This window comes from Carcharhinus amblyrhynchos, chromosome 7 (genome assembly GCF_965287045.1).
Source record: "Carcharhinus amblyrhynchos chromosome 7, sCarAmb.v2.hapA, whole genome shotgun sequence".
In the NCBI taxonomy this organism is placed as follows: domain Eukaryota; kingdom Metazoa; phylum Chordata; class Chondrichthyes; order Carcharhiniformes; family Carcharhinidae; genus Carcharhinus; species Carcharhinus amblyrhynchos.
In genome coordinates this window covers 37,681,617-37,702,832 of record NC_137330.1, presented here as the reverse complement: position 1 = coordinate 37,702,832, position 21,216 = coordinate 37,681,617, and the positions used below count along the sequence as shown (strand labels likewise).

General features: G+C 44.4%; 1 protein-coding gene across 3 annotated transcripts in view; it reads right to left on the bottom strand.

The window, feature by feature from the left end:
• The window catches only part of greb1 (growth regulating estrogen receptor binding 1), a 264,880-nt gene that overhangs the window by 114,185 nt on the left and 129,479 nt on the right, over nucleotides 1-21,216 (bottom strand). For all 3 annotated transcript variants that reach the window (XM_080192166.1, XM_080192168.1, XM_080192167.1), the window contains 2 exons: nucleotides 2,916-3,098; nucleotides 961-1,107 (listed from right to left, as the gene is read on the bottom strand). In XM_080192166.1, coding sequence (XP_080048292.1) covers nucleotides 961-1,107; nucleotides 2,916-3,098 — 330 coding nt within the window. The remainder of the gene's footprint in view (nucleotides 1-960; nucleotides 1,108-2,915; nucleotides 3,099-21,216) is intronic.

The following is a 21,216-nucleotide window of genomic DNA, read 5'->3' as shown; positions in this document are numbered from 1 at the left end:
ACACTCCCCCAACACAGCTCTATTGTGCTGACCTAGATTTCTGTGGTCAGGTCTCCAGTATGACTTGAACTGACCTACTTCTGATTCAGGGACTATGCAATGAGCCACGGCTGACAGGAGTCATGAAAATGCACATAAAAATATCCCAAACAAATAAATTAATTCAATTAATATAATTGCCTCACAGTCTCAAAGATCTGCAGAATTAGCTAAATCTAAATCTCTTTGGCTGCTCTTGTTCTCTGGCTATCTGCTTTATTCATTTCACCTCCTGAATAGAGCTGCCTGCGTAGACACAAAACTGTTTAATGCTTGTGTGCACTTCATCCTAATTAATCCTCCAAACAAAATCATACATAACAGCTTTAAAAAGCACAAAAATGAAAATCATTACAAAATGCAAAACTTGTGAGAGCCTTAGTATAAAAAGAAAACATTGAACTCAATCACATTAATTGAAATGAGGGTACTCAGATGAACTTGTGGATTTGGTGTGGAGCCAGGGGGAGGTGGAGTGAGGAAATGGGAAGATTGGCATGTGTCCAAATACGTGGCAGGAAAGACTCCTCATGAATATTATGGAGAACATAAAATCACCCCTAACTGTTTCATTTACGTTATTCAGGTTATTACACAAACGGCATATTAAGTGGAGGCAGCACGGAGTGAAATTCAATTCTGACTAAGCCGTGGAAGAAATATTAGCAGAATAACTGCCCCCAATGCCATCACTGACCCTCAGGCTATTTCCCTCTTCACTGACATAGATAGAAAGCAAACTCAGGCAGGACATTTAAGGGATGGCTGATCCAATGCTGCCTCTTAAGTGCCCCTGTCAAAATTTCAGTTCACCATGCCTGCTCCCTTAAATTGGTGCTTATAAATTTTAAGATTTGAATTAAAAAATGAAAGACCTATTGAAGAGAATACTGATTAATTTTAAGAGGTAGACTGGAGCACCTGCTTGCTGGAATCCACTTAACGCATTCTGATTAGTTCCAGAAATGCTCTCTGCTGATGCTACCGTGGTGGATGAGGCTGGACTCTCAGGTGGTTGTGAGGGAATGCTCGAAGTGGAACTGGAGGATGACTGCTGTGTCCTGCCCTCTGTTAAAATAAAAATGGAATTTTCACCAATGCAGCCAGTTTGAATTCTTCAATCTTCCAAACAAACTATGCTTGAGATCTCTCGGAGATTTCACCAGCACATCTGCAGCAGCAACAACTTGCTTTGATATGGTGATTGTAATGTAGGAAAGTATTCTAAGCTGCCTTACAAAAGCAGAATCAAACAAAGACTGACAGCGAGCCAACGAAGGTGACATGAGGACATACTGGTCAAAAGAGTTTTTTTTAAAAGGAGCATCTTAAAAACAAAAAGGTGGAGGGGTTTGGAGAGGGAACTCCCAAGCTGAAGGTCTCGATGGCTGAAATGGTTGTCAAATAGGAGGCAGAGAGTGGGGGTCAACGGGTGCTATTCGGATTGGCGGATGGTGACTAGTGGAGTGCCCCAGGGGTCGGTGCTGGGGCCTCAGCTTTTTACCATTTATATAGATGATCTGGAGGAGGGAACCGAGTGTAGGGTGTCGAAATTTGCTGATGACACCAAGATTGGGGGAACGGCAAATTGTGCGGAGGGTGTGGAGAGTCTGCAGAAGGATCTAGATAGGCTGGGCGAATGGGCCAGGAAATGGCAAATGGAATTTACTGTTGGCAAGTGTGAGGTGGTTCACTTTGGTAGGAAGAATGGTAGGAAGGACTATTACTTACGGGGCGAAAAACTGCAGCAGGCGACGATGCAGAGGGACCTCGGGGTCCTTGTGCATGAGTCGCAAAAACCCAGCTTGCAGGTGCAGCAGGTGGTCAGGAAGGCGAATGGGATGCTGGCCTTCATAGCGAGGGGGATTGAATATAAAAGTAGGGAGGTCTTGCTGCAGCTGTATAGGGCATTGGTGAGGCTGCAGCTGGAGTACTGTGTGCAGTTTTGGGCGCCGCACCTGCGCAAAGATATTTTGGCCTTGGAGGGAGTGCAGAGGAGGTTTACTAGGCTGATACCGGAGTTGAGGGGGTTGAGCTATGAGGAGAGGCTGAATAAACTGGGCTTGTACTCGTTAGAGTTTAGAAGAATGAGGGGAGATCTCATTGAGACGTATAAGATGATGAATGGGATGGATAGGATAGAGGTGAAGAGACTCTTCCCGCTCAAAAAAGACAGTAGGACTAGGGGGCACAGCCTCAAGATAAAAGGGGGGCGGTTTAGAACGGAGTTGAGGAGGAACTTCTTCACTCAAAGGGTGGTGAATCTCTGGAATTCTCTGCCCGTTGAAGTGGTGGAGGCTGCCTCGCTAAATATTTTTAAGACGCGGGTTGATGGGTTTTTGATAAGAGAGGGGATTAAGGGTTATGGGGAGAAAGCGGGAAAGTGGAACTGAGCAGCGACAGATCAGCCATGATCTTATTGAATGGCGGGGCAGGTTCGAAGGGCTAGATGGCCTACTCCTGCTCCTATTTCTTATGTTCTTATGAAAGCATGGTCACCAATGGTGCAGCAATTGGGTGAAGATGAGCAAAAGTCCAAAATTGGAGGAGCACAGGGTTTTTGTACACAGTGTTGGAGAACGCCACGAAGATAGGAAGGATCAAAGTCATGGATGAATCTGAACATGGGATGTCAATTTTAAAATTGAGGAATTGGAGAGACATTCATCATTTTGTTCCTTGCTTTTTCAAACATAACACAGGAGTGTGAAATATTCTTGATGATAGTAGTTTATCAATCCCCAGAATCAACTGAAATCAGGTTCACTGATCTGTCCCAATTTGTTTTCAACAGAAACTGGTTAATGGATTTCTTAGGTTTGATGTCTTGCCCTCAATACTTTCCTCCCCAACAAATTTCACAATCCAGCTCTCACCTGTGCCTTTCCAACAGATTAAGGGTCCTTTAGTAAGACAGCCCTGTGCATTCCTAATCAGATAACACTTCAAGTGCTTTTGCTTCTTGGGCTGGGTGATCAGTTTCAGGTTGATGTGATTGGAAAACTCGGTGAAGTAACGAAATCCTTTTTCGCCGCAGCCAACGCAATTGCCAGAGAAACCTACAAAACATTGAGGACAAATGTAGTTAACAGAAATAAAAATTTGGTGCACCACTTTCTTAAATAAAAATACTCAACTCATTTTGCACAGGGCCCTTGCAATTGGTCAAACGTTCCAGCTCCTCAGTCTTGGCTGCACAGAGATCCAGAGGTGAAAGGACACCATGATGATCTCGTATCTTAACGGTCCTTATTTTGTAACTGGCAGATTGACTTAAATGCATTCAAATCCTTCAGTTCTTTTTGGAAGGCAAGTTTTAAATTTAGTTTAATATTTGTACATTTAGATTGACACGATCAGATTATTGATAAAAATAAACTGTATTTTCTCCTGAAGCACAGGTCTGATACCCTCAAGGATTGGATAAAATCTGCAATGCAAAGTAGAAGTGCATCATCCATAATGGTCTGATACATGGCACAATGAACACTATGGTGACAGACTCATAGGATGGCACATATATACTAGTTAAAGGTCCTCTCCCAATGGTCAGTGACTCTTCAAAAGTCTTAATTCAAAGGATTTTCATTTAAATTTAGAAGATCCGCCTACTTTGGTTGACTGCAACATGTAGCACTTGTTCCCGGACTCCAAGACAGTTTGTCTGGCAAAGCTGATATAGATAAACTGTTTCCTCTGGTGGGCAAATATAGAACAGAATTTTAAAATTAAAGCTTGGCCATATAGGAATGAAATTTCTGTAAATTTGCCTCAAGATCAAGCAGCATTCCTTAATGCTGTGGAAATAGTCTCAGAGCATTGGTGCAGGAGTTCTTCATGCTAATGGCTCTAACCCAAACCATTTTCTGTTGCTTTATCAATGACACTCCTTCTGTCCTAAGGTCACAAATGGATTACTCTTGGAAGAATCTACAGTGTGAAAATTTTTATATAGGACAGCAACTTTCTGAACAAGCTATCGATCTCAGTCAGGAATATTCCAACTATCCTAGCATTCATAGCCTTTTGGAGGAGAGTTCCAAATTTCTCAGCCTTTCATGTGAAAGCCGTGGTTCCTTATTTCACTCTTGTAGGGCCTAACTTTCATTTTAAGATTCTGTCCTATATTTCCCCACCAGAGAAATCAGTCTATCCATATTAACTCCTTCAAATCTGTTTTTATATTCTAAACACTTTGATCAGATCACCCTCACGCTGGAATTTTACCGCACTGCCTACCACAGGAATCAGGGCAGGTGAGGGGCAAACACTGGGAAGGTCTGTTGACCTCGGGATTTTACAGTTTTGGATCGAGTGAGGTCATAATATCCCACCCTCAATCTCCTATACACAAAGGACTGTGGACTGGTCACCGTTCTATACTTCCTCTCCTTTGTGTATTAGGGCCTTTGAGATAAAGGCAACTTTCAATTAGCCTTTTCAACAATCGTTCTGAACCTGTCCACCAGCTTTGATAAACAACTAGGGCTTCAGCAACTTCAAGATTTGGGCTAAAAACTGCAGATAATATTTTCATCACATAAATACCAAGCTCTGACCATTGCCAACAAGAAAAATATAAGCTATCTCCTGGACCTACAATGGTATTACTATTGTCAGATCCATCGTAATTACCATCCTTGGTGGTCAGCATTGACCAGCTCAACTGGATTAAACATCAACCATAACCATGAGAGCAGGACAGCAGCTCAGAACTCCTTACCAAGTGTCTTATCTCCTGAACCCCACCTCCCCCACCACCATTACCTACAAACTGCAAGCCTCAGAATCACTCAAAATGTTTGGCGCAATCAAGTTCAGAGAGAAATCCATTTTATCAGCAATGTGGTCACTGATGCAATATTCACCTTCGCCACCAGACTGTAACTGGAGTATTTCTCATCTATCAGATGTGACAACTCAAACTTGCTTCAACTGCACCTCTTGGCCCATGACCTCACAAAAGATACGAGCAACAAGATCATGTAAATATCTTCACCTCCATGATCTTCTCAATTGTTTTATTTTGGTCTCGCTATATTTCATGAAGTGGAATCGCCGGCAAAGCCAGCATCTATTAATCAACCCTTGGTGCACTAAGAAAGTGGGATGGTGCTTCTTGAAGCAATGTAGTCTGTGTTTGCAACAGTCCAATGCAACTGACTGATCATTGCAGAAAGCAATTAAGAGCCTGATATGTTGCTTTGGAATTAGATTCACATCTAGACCAGGCCAAATAAAGAGGGCAAGTCTTCTTCCCTAAACAGCAAAACGAACCAGTTGGTTTTTATTACAAGCATGAAAGATTTATGTCATGTTTTCTGTTTATTTTATTCTCAAGTTTTATAAGATGAATTGAAGATCTCAGACTGCAATAATGGGATTTGGATTTGCATTATTTGTATTATTTGCCATACTTCTGAATTACAAAGCCGGGAACTATACTATCATATCCACAGCTACTGAAGTTTATGTCACATCTTAGACTGCAAAATATAGGAGAAGTAAGTCATTCAGCCCATCAAGTCTATTGCAGCATTCAGTGAGATCATGACTGATCTGATAATCTTCAACTCCCCTTTCCTGCCTCATCCCGATAACCCTTGTCTTGAATGTAGAAATAATTCCCAAAGTGTTGTTCAGAGACATTACGAAGAAAGGACATGAACTAAAGGAGGTAATATTTTTAAAAATTTGGCAAGAGACTTAAGCTTTGAGCTATGTCTTCACAAAGGAGTCATGATGTGGAGATGCCGGCATTGGACTGGGGTAAACACAGTAAGAAGTCTGACAACACCAGGTTTAAGTCCAACCGATTTATTGATTGGTGTGGGAGGAATGGGATCGAATTTATGGGGCATTGGCACCAGTATTGGGGTAGGTGGGACTTGTTTGGGCGGGATGGGGTTGGTCTGAATCGTGCTGGGACCAGAGTGCTGGCGAATCGAGTAAAGAGGACTGTAGACAGGGCTTTAAACTAATTAGGGGGGGGGGGGAGGGTGCGAGGGTAGGTGATGTTAGGAGGTCTACAGTTAAGGATAGGGTACAGGTAAGGGAAGAGGCTGAGGATGTCCCAAGTGGTGGCGTTACGGCAAATAGGGTCCAGAAGAAGGCTGGGATGAAAGCGCTTTATCTGAATGCACGAAGCATTCGGAATAAAGTGGATGAGCTGGTGGCGCAGATCGACACAAATGGATACGATCTGGTGGCCATTACAGAGACGTGGCTGCAGGGTGACAGGGACTGGGAGATGAATGTACAGGGCTATCAAGTGTTTAGGAAGGATAGGCAGGAGGAAAGAGGGGGTGGCGTAGCTCTGCTGATTAAGGACAGCATCAAGGTGGAAGCAAGGGATGATATCGGAGCCAAAGAGCAGAAAGTGGAATCATTGTGGGTGGAGATTAGGAACAGCAAAGGGAGGAAGACGCTGGTGGGTGTCGTCTATAGGCCCCCGAATAATGATCTGGAGGTGGGGCGGGCTGTTAACGCGCAAATAAGTGCGGCGTGCAGGAATGGGACGGCAGTAGTTATGGGGGATTTCAATCTGCATATTGATTGGTCGACCCATGTTGGACGAGGTGGGCTTGAGGAGGAGTTCTTGGAATGCTGCCGGGATAGTTTCCTGGAACAGTGTGTGTTGGAGCCAACGAGGGAGCGAGCTATCTTGGATCTGGTGCTATGTAATGAGGCGGGTAGAATTAGGGACCTTGCGGTGAAGGATCCTCTTGGAGAGAGTGATCATTGTATGGTGGAGTTTCTGTTGCAGATGGAGGAGGAGAAAGTGGGTTCCCAGACACGCGTCCTTTGTTTGAATAGAGGGGAGTATGGTAGGATGAGAGAAGAATTGGCGAATGTGGACTGGGGAAGCGCGTTGGAAGGTAGGTCTGCTGAGGAGCAGTGGAGGATCTTTAAGGAGATCTTTCTTGGTGCTCAGCAGAAATTTATTCCGATGGTTAAAAAGGACAGTAGGAAGAGAGGTAATAAGCCGTGGATAACGAAGGAGGTGAAGGAAAGTGTTAAATTAAAAGCGGAGGAATTTAGAGTAGCTAAGAGCAGTGGGCGAGAAGAGGATTGGGAAAGGTTTAAATGTCAACAAAGATTGACAAAAAAGTTGATAAAGGAGGGTAGAACAAGCTATGAAGCTGCGCTAGCGCTTAATATAAAAAAGGATAGCAAGAGTTTTTATAAATATATAAAAAGGAAGAGGCTGGCTAGGGTGAACGTTGGTCCCTTAGACGATGAGAAAGGGGACCTAGTGGTAGGGGATGGGGATATGGCTAAGGTCTTGAATAACTTTTTTGTTTCTGTCTTCACGGAGGAGGACGTGAACAATTTGCCGGGTGTTAGCGATGGAAAGGTGGTAGGACTGGAGGGTCTTAATGACATTACTGTTACTAGAGAGGTGGTGCGCGACAGACTGGAGGGGCTGATTGTGGACAAGTCCCCAGGACCGGATGGAATGCATCCGAGGGTTCTGAAAGAAATGGCGGAGGTTATAGTGGATGCCTTGGTGGTTATTTTCCAGACGTCGCTGGATTCCGGGGAAGTGCCGGAAGATTGGAAAACGGCTAATGTTACGCCGTTGTTTAAGAAGGGTGCCAGGCAAAAGGCGGGGAATTATAGGCCGGTTAGTTTAACGTCTGCGGTAGGTAAAATGTTAGAATCCGTCATTAAGGAGGAAATTGCGAGGCATCTTGAAGGGAATTGCTTGATAGGGCAGACGCAACACGGTTTCATTAAAGGGAAGTCGTGTCTGACAAATTTACTGGAGTTCTATGAGGATGTGTCTAGGGCGGTGGATAGAGGAGAGCCTGTGGATGTGGTCTTTCTGGATTTTCAGAAGGCGTTTGATAAGGTACCTCACAAGAGGTTACTGCAGAAGGTCAGAGGACATGGAGTTGGGGGTAGGGTGTTAGCGTGGATAGAGGATTGGTGGTCAAATAGGAGGCAGAGAGTGGGGGTCAATGGGTGCTATTCGGATTGGCGGTTGGTGACTAGTGGGGTGCCCCAGGGGTCGGTGCTGGGGCCTCAGCTATTTACCATTTATATAGATGATCTGGAGGAGGGAACCGAGTGTAGGGTGTCAAAATTTGCTGATGACACCAAGATTGGGGGAACGGCAAATTGTGCGGAGGGTGTGGAGAGTCTGCAGAAGGATCTAGATAGCCTGGGCGAATGGGCCAGGAAATGGCAAATGGAATTTAATGTTGGCAAGTGTGAGGTGGTCCACTTTGGTAGGAAGAATGGTAGGAAGGACTATTACTTACGGGGCGAAAAACTGCAGCAGGCGACGGTGCAGAGGGACCTCGGGGTCCTTGTGCATGAGTCGCAAAAACCCAGCCTGCAGGTGCAGCAGGTGGTCAGGAAGGCGAATGGGATGCTGGCCTTCATAGCGAGGGGGATTGAATATAAAAGTAGGGAGGTCTTGCTGCAGCTGTATAGGGCATTGGTGAGGCCACAGCTGGAGTACTGTGTGCAGTTTTGGGCGCCGCACTTACGCAAGGATATTTTGGCCTTGGAGGGAGTGCAGAGGAGGTTTACTAGGCTGATACCGGAGTTGAGGGGGTTGAGCTATGAGGAGAGGCTGAATAAACTAGGCTTGTACTCGTTAGAGTTTAGAAGAATGAGGGGAGATCTCATTGAGACGTATAAGATGATGAATGGGATGGATAGGATAGAGGTGGAGAGACTCTTCCCGCTCAAAAAAGACAGTAGGACTAGGGGGCACAGCCTCAAGATAAAGGGGGGGCGGTTTAGAACGGAGTTGAGGAGGAACTTCTTCACTCAAAGGGTGGTGAATCTCTGGAATTCTCTGCCCGTTGAAGTGGTGGAGGCTGCCTCGCTAAATATTTTTAAGAAGCGGGTTGATGGGTTTTTGATAAGAGAGGGGATTAAGGGTTATGGGGAGAGGGTGGGAAAGTGGAGCTGAGCCACGACAGATCAGCCATGATCTTATTGAATGGCGGGGCAGGCTCAAAGGGCCAGATGGCCTACTCCTGCTCCTATTTCTTATGTTATGTTCTTATTTGATAGTAAACTCACAAGCTTTCGAGGTTTACCTCTTCATCAGGTAAATGGAGAGTTCTGGCCTCAGACAGAACATATAAAGCACAGACAGTTTACAGATTACTGATTAGAATGCGAATCTTTACACCTAACCTGCTATTCAAGTCTTAAAGTGGCCAACAATGTGAGTGGAAGGAGCACTGATCATAGGTTAAAGAGATGTGTATTGTCTCCAGACAGTACAGTAAGTGAGGTTTTGCAAACCCAGGCAAGTCATGGGGATTACAGATAGTGCGACTTGAACCCAAGATCACTGTTGAGACCGTCCTCATGTGTGTGGAACTTGGCTATCAGTCTCAGCTCAGCGACTCAGCGCTGTCATGGGTCGTGAAGGCCGCTTTGGAGAATGCTTACCCGAAGGTCAGAGGCCGAATGCCCGTGACCACTGAAGTGTTCACCAACAGGAAGGGAACAGTCTTGCCTGGTGATTGTCGAGTGATGTTCATTCATCCGTTGTCATAGCGTCTGCATGGTCTCTCCAGTGTACCATGCATCGGGACATCCTTTCTTGCAACGTATCAGGTAGACAACGTTGGCCGAGCTGCAAGAGTATGTACCGTGTACCTGGTGGATGGTATTCTCACGTGTGATAATGTCATCCATGTCGATGATCTGGCATGTCTTGCAGAGGTTGCTGTGGCAGGGTCGTGTGGTATTGTGGTCACTGTTCTCCTGAAGGCTGGGTGGTTTGCTGCGAACAATGGTCTGTTCGAGGTTGCATGGTTGTCTGAAGGCAAGAAGTGGGGGTGTGGGGATGGTCCTGGTGAGATGTTCGTCTTCACCCAACATCACCCAAGCACAACGCAATGCCATCCACGCTCTCAAGACCAACCGCAACACTGTCATCAAACCAGCATACAAAGGAGGGGCCATCGTCATACTGAACAGAACGGATTACTGTAAAGAAGTGTACCGACAACTGAACAATGAGAAACACTACAGTTAGCCACAGATCTGACAAAGAACACACTCGTCAACTCAACACTCTGATCAAGACCTTTGATTCGGACCTTCAAAGCACCCTCTGTGCTCTCATTCCACGTACTCCCCGCGTTGGAGATCTCTACTGCCTCCCAAAGATACACAAGGCAAATACACCCGGCTGTCCCATCATATCGGGCAACGGGACCCTTTGTGAGAACCTCTCCGGCTATGTCGAGGGCATCCTGAAACCCATTGTACAAAGAACCCCCAGCTTTTGTCGCGACACTACAGATTTCCTACGGAAACTCAGCACACATGGAGCAGTTGAACCAGGGACACTCCTCGTCACAATGGATGTCTCGGCGCTCTACACCAACATCCCCCACAATGATGGCATTGCTGCTACTGCCTCAGAACTCAATGCCGACAACTGCCAGTTTCCAGATGCAATTTTACAACTCATCCGCTTTATCCTGGACCACAATGTCTTCACCTTCAACAACCAGTTTTTCATCCAGACACATGGAACAGCCATGGGGACCAAATTCGCACCTCAATATGTCAACATCTTCATGCATAGGTTCGAACAAGATTTCTTCACCGCACAGGGTCTTCAACCGATGCTATACACTCGATACATCGATGACATTTTCTTCCTTTGGACTCATGGTGAACAATCACTGAAACAACTATATGATGACATCAACAAGTTCCACCCCACCATCAGACTCACCACGGACTATTCCCCAGAATCGGTTGCATTCTTGCATCTCCATCAAGGACGGACACCTCAGCACGTCACTGTACCGCAAGCCCACAGACAGCCTAACAATGCATCACTTCCCCAGCTTCCACCCTAAACATGTTAAAGAGGCCAGCCCCTATGGACAAGCCCTCCGTATACACAGGATTTGCTCAGATGAGGAGGATCGTGACAGACACCTCCAGGCGCTGAAAGATGCCCTCATAAGAACAGGATATGGTGCTCAACTCATCGATCGACAGTTCCGATGCGCCACAGCGAAAAACCGCACCGATCTCCTCAGAAGACAAACATGGGACGGGTGGACAGAGTACCCTTCGTTGTCCAGTACTTCCCCAGACCGGAGAAGCTACATCTTCTCTGGAGTCTTCAACATATCATTGATGAAGACGAACATCTTGCCAGGCCATCCCCACACCCCCACTTCTTGCCTTCAGACAACCACGCAACCTCAAACAGACCATTGTTCACAGCAAACCACCCAGTCTTCAGGAGAACAGTGACCACAATACCACACACCCTGCCACAGCAACCTCTGCAAAACATGCCGGATCACCGACATGGATAAAATCGTCACACGTGAGAATACCAGGTACACGGTACATACTCTTGCAACTCGGCCAACATTATCTACCTGATACGCTGCAGGAAAGGATGTCCCGAAGCATGGTACATTGGGGAGACCATGCAGATGCTACGAAACGGATGAATGAACATCGTTCGACAATCACCAGGCAAGACTGTTCCCTTCCTGTTGGTGAACACTTCAGTGGTCACGGGCATTCGGCCTCTGACCTTCAGGTAAGCGTTCTCCAAGGCCGCCTTCACGACACACGACAGCGCAGAGTCGCTGAGCAGAGACTGATAGCCAAGTTCCGCACACATGAGGACGGTCTCAACAGGGATCTTGGGTTCATGTAGCACTATCTGTAATCCCCATGACTTGCCCATGTTTGCAAAACCTCACTTACTGTACTGTCTGGAGACAATACACATCTCTTTAACCTGTGATCAGTGCTCCTTCCACTCACATTGTTGGCCACTTTAAGACTTGAACAGCAGGTTAGGTGTAAAGATTCGCATTCTAATCAGTAATCTGTAAACTGTCTGTGCTGTTATGTGCTCTGTCTGAGGCCAGAACTCTCCATTCACCTGACGAAGAGGTAAACCTCGAAAGCTTGTGAGTTTACTATCAAATAAATCGGTTGGTGTTGTCAGACTTCTTACTGTGTTTACGAAGGAGAGCAAGGTGGAAGGTCAAAAGCAGTTAGAATTATAGCCATTAATGGTGGGCTAAGAGAGGAACCTCATGGGGAGGAATTTTCGGCGCCCCTACCCACCCCTCCTCCTCCAGGTGTGTTTCGTGGTGGTGGAGATGACCTGCCATTGGCTGGTGGGGGGATCTTGTGATTCCCCCATATTAAGGGTTCACCATTTGCAGACCAGAAGATCCTGCCTGCAAGAATGGCCTACAAATTCCAGCATTGGATCTGGAAGTTCCCAACAGCAGGGATAATGAGTCGAGTGGGCATGGAAGAGATTGCTATCCCTGAAGGTGATACAGAATCAGTTTTTCCAGCACTGCTTCCTCACACCACAAATGGGTGCTGATGCCCCAGGAAGTAGCAGAAGCAATTTCATGGTTATCTAAGAAGCATCACAAAGAGGCACAGGGTCACCTCCCCAAGCAATCCAGCAAGTAACCATTGCTTGAATGTCTTTCATGAGGAGTCAGTTAATAGGGACATATAATATGCAAACAGTAAGAGAAACTGTACCAAAGTATGGCACATCAGGCAGACCTGACACAAAATAGGGAAATAAATCGATTGCACTTTTGTTCATACAGTTTCCCTAAAATTATGAAAAATAAGACATCAAAACATGGATATGTGTCAAGGTAATGCAGGGAGCCAGGTAGGAGAACAGTGTTATTGAGCCATTTGAATGCATGCAGACAGATCATTAAAGTGGAAGATTAAGAAATTAGTGTGTCCCATGTGAACAGTTGGTGCAAAAGCACTGGTTGCAAAACTGAAAGGAGCATAACAAGCTTGTCAAGAGGTTGTGGGATAAGGTCTATTCTGGTACTTGAACCGTGTCTGTGTGGGTTTCTCCGGGTGCTCTGGTTTCTTCTCACAGTCCAAAGATGTGCATGTTAGGTGGATTGGCCATGCTAAATTGCCCTTTAGTATCGGGGGATCAGCTAAAGTAAATGCATGGGGTTGAGGGGATAGGGCCTGGGTGGAGTTGTGGTCAGTGCAGACTTGATGGGCCAAATGGCCTCTATGACTTGGAGTGTACACTCAGCCAGCACTTTGGTGCTGGGCAAGTATGAGATTGGAGTATATACACAAAATGAGATTGGACTGCTCTTTTTTGGACAAAATGTAAATTTGAATACCACCCATTTGGATGTTAAAGATGCCATGGAAACATTCTAAGAAACGCAGGGGGTTTCAGCATTTCTGTCTAACATTTATCCCTCAGCAGACACCACCAGGAACAAAGTAAACTGTTCAATTATCTCACTGCTGTTTGTGGGATATTGTATGCAAATAGGCTCTTTGTGTTTGCCTGTGAAAAAGCAAACAGTTACATAGTTAAAAGTAATTAACTGGCTGTGAAGCAGTTTGGAATGTGCTGAGAACAACTGGAATGCTACATATCTGGAGGCGGTTTCCCTTGGTCAAGATCTGAACAGTCATATGGAGTTGAAAGGTTAACTCTTGTTTCCCTCTCTACAGATGCTGCCAGACCTGCTGAATTTTGTTCCAGCTGATTCTGTGTATATTTCAAATTTCCAACATCTGCAGTATTTTAGTTTCATTCCCTTGGTCTGTTCTGTGGTGCAGGAACTTTAGATACAGTTTGTGGCATATGGTTGTGGCTTAGAGGTAGTCCAGAGCTGGCGGCAGGTAATCTTTCCTTAGCCATGCCTTGTTGATCTTTTCGTCTTTAAACATTCAAATTCGTTGTAGGATTTCGATGCAAAAATCTTGAAATTTTCAAGTAGAATTGTCATTATCAAAAAATGACTACCTACGAGAACCCGCTTCAAGGATAAGAATACAGCTTGCCATCTTTGGCCACTTTGAACACTCAACAACATGTTAAATAGAAACGCTGGAAAATGGAACACGTTAAATATTAATGCCATTAATTAAATAAATTAAGCATGCAAAACAAAGCTCTTGCACATTTTGTACAAGTTCTGTATCCACCAAAGGGAAACATGACTCAGAAAACATTGCCGAGCTCATACAAAGCAGAGGGCTGTGTAAGGTCATGGCAAAACAATCTTCTAGTTCCTGCTTTCAGCATTGCGCCATTGTGATTGAATCATAAACTGCACATGTTTATAGCATAGAAAGAAGCTATTCAGCCCATCATGTATATGCCAGATCCCAGCCAACGTAATTCTAAACTAATTGCATGCTTTCACAAAAGTCTTGTACCTTCTTGCATCTTGCAGCACAGTAGCACAGTGGTTAGCACTGCTGTCTCACAGTGCCAGGGACCTGGGTTCAATTCCCAGCCTGGGTCACTGTCTGTGTGGAATTTGCACATTCTCCCCGTGTCTGAGTGAGTTTCCTCCAGGTGCTCCGGTTTCCTCTCACATTCTGAAAGTCATGCTGATTAGGTGCATTGACCCGAACAGGCGCCGGACTGTGGCGACTACGGGAATTTCACAGTAACTTCATTGTAATGTTAATGTGAGCCTTATTTGTGACCAAAAAGTAAAACTTCTAACTTTTTCCTCTGGTTCAAATACTTATCCACTTTTCAACTGAAGGGTGTTGTGATTTCTGCATAAATTATTACATTTACCAAATCAGCCCACGTTCCAACACGCTTCAAGAAAAAGGATTTTCAACTAATCTCTTTCATCACTTTTATTACGTCAAAATTAACAGTGTTGACTTCATTATAGACTTTAGAACATAGAACATAGAACATAGAACTTTCCAACCAGAAAAGAAATAGTTTATTCCACCATCAAAATGCTTCATTGTTTAGATCAACAGAAAGATTCAAACTGTAAGCTCTGATATTGAAGTGGAGGGAATGGGACTGCAGTTTAGTAGGTGGGAAACCTGAAAGAATGGGCTTCCTTCAGATCTGCCAAACTTAACAGCAAGACAGGGTTACCATTTTGGGCTCAGTTTTCCTGGCTAAGTGGCTGACATGCCCTCAGCACCAGGCTGCAGCCAGGGAGCAGAGAGAAGGGAGGTACAGACTAATAGGTTTGTTTGCTTGAATGACCGGAGAAATCAGGAAGGAGCTTGCCTTCCTCCCACTATTCCGAATAAAGGTTACATTGGACTCTAAACTGTGGACTGAAATTTTCCATCCTTGTTCATTGGGATTTTCAAGCGCTGCTGAAAGTCAATGAAATTTTAGCCGGAACGCCAAAATTTCCATTCTCACTCACAATGGATTCTGCCATTGACAAGAGTGTGGAATCCCACCTGTTGGCTCTGTTTTGCTCCAACAGGTGCTGCCAGACCTTCTGGGTTTTCCAGCACTTTCTGTTTTCATCTTCCGACCGGAAGTGAGTAGACTCAAAGTGTGATTTGTTTTTCACATTTTTGCATCACATTCAGCCAAACACACCAATTCTAGGGATTAAAATTATCCCATAGTTCCTTAGCCCTAACAAATACTTGGAGAAACCAAACAGAACATGCTTTAATATCTGATTCATTTTGCTTGGAGGAGCACAGGGAGGCATTTCTAAACGAAGTGCAGAAATAGAGGGGCCCAGGTGTTTATGTGCATAAGTCATTGAAGGTGCCAATGCAGATTGAGAGTGGTTAATAAAGAATACAGCATTCTGAACTTTATCAATAGGGGTATAGAGCACAAAAGAAAGGAAATTATTTTAAACCTGTATAAAACACTGGTTTGGCCTCAGTTCTGGTGACCACACTTTCAGAAAGAAGTGATGATGGCATTATAGAGGTTCCAGAAAAGATGGATGAGGAACAGTCATGTATATAGATCGGAGAAGTTGGGACTGTTCTCCCTGGGGTAAGAGAAGGGAGAGAGGGGTCTGGACAAAATAGATGGGAAAAACTGTTCCCATTGGCAGAAGGGAACCAAGCGGAACAGATTTAAGGTAATGGCAAAAGAAGAAATGGGAAAATTAGCAAAAATGTTTTTTGTACAGCAAGTGGTTAAGATCTGGAATACACTGCCTGGAAATCTGATGGAGGTAGGTTCTATTGAAGCAATTAGAACAAAACTGGATTAATACTTAAAAAGGAAGAATGTGCAGGGCGATGAGGAGAAGGCAGGTGAGCAGCTTTAGGTAAATTCTCCTTAAGACATCATGGGCTAAATGGCCTTCTCCTATGCTGCATCCTATATAATTGTCCATTCAATAGCAAGATATCCAAAACTGCACAGAATGCCTAAAATAACAATCAGTATAAACTTATTACTTCTTTATTCCTGTGCCAATTGCGGTTCAATTGGTAGCACAGTCATCTCTGAATCACGTGGTTTAAGCCCCACGTCAGGGATTGGAGCACAAAAATCAAAGCTGATACTGCAAGACAATATTGAGGGCAGATTGCAGTGTCAGAGGTCCCATGTTTCAGAAGAGACATTAAATAGAGGATCCATCTGCTCTCAGCTGGATGTAAAATATCCCACAGGACTAAGCTGAAAAAAGCGAGTTATCACGAGTGTCCTTGCAAATGTTCAAACAAGATCACACAAAAGGATGATGCAGTGTCACAGTGGTTACCACTGCTATCTCACTGTGCCAGGGACCCGAGTTCGAGTCCAGCCTCGGGAGACTGTCTGGAGTTTTCACTTTCTCCCCGTATCTGCATAGGTTCCCTCCGGACATTCTGGTTTCCTCCCACAGTCCAAAGATGTGTAGGTCAGATGGATTATCCATACTAAATTGCCCCTTAGTGTCCAAAAGATGTGTGGGTTAGATGGATTGGTCATGGTAAATGTGTAAGACTCTATAGATAGGGCAGGGGAAAGGGTCTAGGTGAGATATTTTGTCAGAGTCAGTGCAAATTCAATGGGCCAAATGGCCTCCTTCTGCACTGTAGGGATTCTATTCTATGGAAACAGATTATTTGGTCATCATCACATTGTTGTTTGTGGCAACTAGCTGAGTGCAAAGTAATTGCTGTGCTTCCTACATTACAGCAATGGCTACACTTCAAAAAGGACTTCAACGGTTGTCTAATGCTTTGAGCTGTTTAGTGATTGTGAGAAATGCAACATAGATTTAATTCTTTCTATCTTTGTGTGCATCATGTGACTATTCATGAAACCTAAAATACTATAACTCCTGCCGCCAACTGGGAAAGTATCAGTTGCAGTTGCACGTGCACACTTGACCCACATTGCAGCCGCCAGGGCATGGTGACTGTTTGTAGTTTGGAACAAGCACAATGTGATTGGCATCCTTTTCACTGCAACAAATAACTGAGAGGAAAGAGAAACATAATTTTCCAGCAGCAATTCATTCCAGTCCCTAATGGGTACTGGGATCTTAGTTACAAGAGAGTGTTACCTCCTCGTATCAGACCCAACGTGTTCATGCTCAATGCAAGAAACCCCTGGGTAGGTAATCAGAATCTTAATCCCAGGGTCTTTGTTTTGGGTCACACAATGAGTAGTAATTCTTTATTGAATAGTCGATTCACATTCTTTTTTTTCCTAAAAGGTTGGAAGTTGAGGATTTAATTAAAATTCCTGATTATCTATTTTCCCCATTAACTGAACTGTCCGGAGCATATTTTAAAAGGGAATGGGTAATAAATCTGAGGTAGTCGTAGATACAAGAAATTTCAAATTGATTAAAGACTGCACAGGCGTGAAAAAGGATAACTTGAACTTTGTTGTTAGTTTAGTCTGTATCAAGTCAACTTGTGCACTTTAACCCTGCTAGCTTGTGCAGGAAGTGCTTCCCCCTAGTGATGCGGCAAAAATGAACACTGCCAACCAAAAACGCTTTGGCCATTTGTATGGCTTTATCCCACTTTCAGGGCTTTATTTAACTGCTAGTTTTCTCTCTTTAGCCATGCCGAACAGAGTTTTGTCACCATATACACGATCTTTTCTTTGACTTTCTTCCCCAGATATATAACTCCACACTTGTGTACCTTTATACATTTTATCTATTTGCCACTTCCCAGTTCATTCTGTAAATTTATACCATCCTTTTCTAACAAGTAGAACTCACTCCCAAACATCCTACTTTAAAGCCACAAGTAAACCTAGAGATTATATTCACTAGTCAAACTAACTTGCAGATTACTAAACACAATGTCTACCACAACAATTTATACAATATATATGTATTTCACAGGAGCATTGTGAAACAAAATATGACACCAAGCTACCGAAGAAAATATGAGTTCAGATGATTGGAAGTTTGGTCAAAGAAGGAGGTTTTAAGAAATGCCTTAATGGAAGAAAGAGGTGGACAGCTGTAGGAAGGATATTCCAGAGCTGAGGCCCAGCAAGCCTGAGGCTGAAGACATGGCCAAGTGATGGAACAATTAAAAGCTGCCTTGAATCAGTGCCATTGGGCAGAGTTATTAGAACATAATCTTATAGATTTTTAATCAGTCCCACAAAAGCAATATGTTGCAGATAAAATAAATTCAAGAAATGCTGGAAATACTCAGCAGGTCTGATAATATCTATAAAGAGAAAAAAAGAATTAACGCGCATGACCAGTCCCAACCTAATGAAAGGTCATTGACCTGGTTGTAATAAGCCTTTCAGGGATAGCGGCAAGCCCTCATGAGAAGGGAAGTGTATCATGTGATCCAATCTCAATTTTGCCTTGTTTGTAAGCAGGACAAAGCACACAAAGCTCTACCGGTGTCTTCAAGCTTTTTACCTTTGCATATCTCATGTGCTTAATCTCAATAAATAAACCCAAAATGTGTTTAGCCAATCGTATACGAGTGTCTTTGGAAAGAATAGACATCAAGGGTAGGATCTTGTTGAGGCTGTCAGATGGAAAAGTGATGGGAGGCCCAGGCTGTCCGTTCCCAGGAAGGCCCACTGAAGCATGAGCCAATCAGGAAATGGTGAGCCAGCACCAGGCCTTCCCCTATAACTAACACGCTGGGGTGAAAGTCCCACTCTCGAATGCTGCTGGCTCAGCAGAGACTAGCTCGGATGAGATGCTTTATATGAACTTTTCATGCAATGCATCTTATGTGGCTTTTTTCTACTTACAAGACTTCAGAATAGCTTGCATTATCCAGATGTGTCACATTGCTGAAGAGAATTGGATTGATGGGACAAAATAAATCCTCACCTATGCCTCATAAATGCACGTAGTATCAATCTTAAAGTTTAGACAAGATCACACCCAGAACAGTCAAGCAAGAGGTAGAAGTGCACAATAAATACCTGTTGATACAGTCCCTTACAGATAAAGTTAGAGCTGGGGCCTCATTAAAAGTCATTCAGATGTCTCAAGTGTCTCTTAAAGGAAGCCAGCACCTGTTAAAAATTGAGGTGCATTCTGTCTACAAGTAATATAGAAATATGATTCTTTTCATTCATCCTGGGAGGCACGAGCTAACCAGCATTTATTTTCCTTCCCTAATTACCTTGAACCATTGCAGTCCACCAGGTGTAGCTATACCCAGCTTTGCTGTTAAGGAGGGAGTTCCAGGATTTTGACTGGACAACAATAGTTCCAAGTCAGGATGCTGCCTGACTTGCAGGGTAACTTTCAGATGATGGTGTTCCCAGGAGTCTGCTGTACATATTCTTCCATATGGTAGAGGTCATAGATTAGGAAGTTGCTGTGGAAGGATCTTGGTGAGTTGCTTCAGTGCACCTTGCACATGGTCCATACTGCTGCCATATTGAACATTTAACATGGTGGACAGGGTGCCACTCAAGCAGATGTTAGTCCTACTCGTAAACCTATGGAGCCTATATATAGGTATTTGATCACCATAAAACATATGTTAGGGGCCTCATGCCTGTTAGAGAATCCCTCTAGACAAATACTATTCAGCCCCATTGACTTGAATATTGTTGGAGCTCCATTCATCAAGGCAAGTGAGAACATCCCATTATACTCCTTACGTAGGCATTGTCCATACAAAGGTACCCAAATCTTTGGGACATCAGATTGACTGTTACTTGCCACAGAATTTCCAGCCTCTGACCTGCTCTTATAATCAGAGGGGGCGATTCTCCCATCCAATACCGTGATCCGCGGCTGGGCGTCCAGCTCCAAGCGCCTCTCTCCTCTTCGCCAGAAATAGGCACAGAGCTGCATTACGCATTCAACGGGACATTTACATATAATTAGCAGGCCCGGGATCGAAGTCTCCAGGTCCGCAAGCCTCTCCCACGCTGCTAGGAGTATTTCACTCCAGCGGGACTTAAAATAGCTCCCCACCTTTGGGGAGTTGGTGGCTCAACCCTGCTGGAGTGAGGAAGGGGGCAATCAGGACTCCCCATAGGGTTGGGTAGTCAAATGGGTGATGGGGCAGTGAGGGCCAACGTTGCATGGGTCGTTGGCCAGCAATTAGGAGGTTGGCAGTGCAGGATCACTGAGCATGCGTCAATCCCAGCACTGACAGGTCGGCGCATGTACAGTGGCCCCTTCAGGGCTGTGCTGCCAGCCTCTCCTGCAGAAATAGGCCCCACAGCTTTTCTGCATGATTTATGTTAGTGCACTCAGCAGTGCACAGAGTGTGGGAGATTAATTTTGGAACTCCCATTGGAAAAAAACAGCACGATTTACACTAGTTTTCATGCAAAATTCGACACTTGGAAATGTTTTATTAGAATTGCCCCCACAGCATTTATATGACTAGTCCAGTTAAGTTTCTGGTCAACAGAAATCACAAGGATGTTGACAGAGGGGGATTCAGCAGTGGCAATGCCATTGCACATCAAAAGGTGATAGTTAGACTCTCTTTTGCTACAAATAGTCATTAGCCTCGCATTTCTCTGGCGTGAATGCTACATATCAGTCCAAGCCTGAATGTTGGTCAACTCTTGCTGCATGTGGACACAAACTGCAACGTAATGTGTCCTAAAGATTGAAGTATTTTGGTATCTAACTGCAATGGTCTCATAGCAAAACAACAGGGAAACAGGGATTAACATAAAGTATAAACACAGTCGACCCACAAAATTCAACCAGTGTCAATGCATCACAGCAAGGACTTTATTTAAATGAGAGAATGGTGCATCAAGAGCTTAAGAGCTGTCAGTGTTCTGCGAAAATTATGAATATGTATTTAGCATTATGATGTGGAGATGCCGGTGTTGGACTGGAGTGAACAAGATGACAGGTCAGATGATTCCAGGTTCTAGTCCAACAGGTTTATTTGAAATCACAAGTTTTCGAAGCACTGCTCCTTCGTCAAGTGAAGTGACGATAGCACGTCACGGTGCTATGG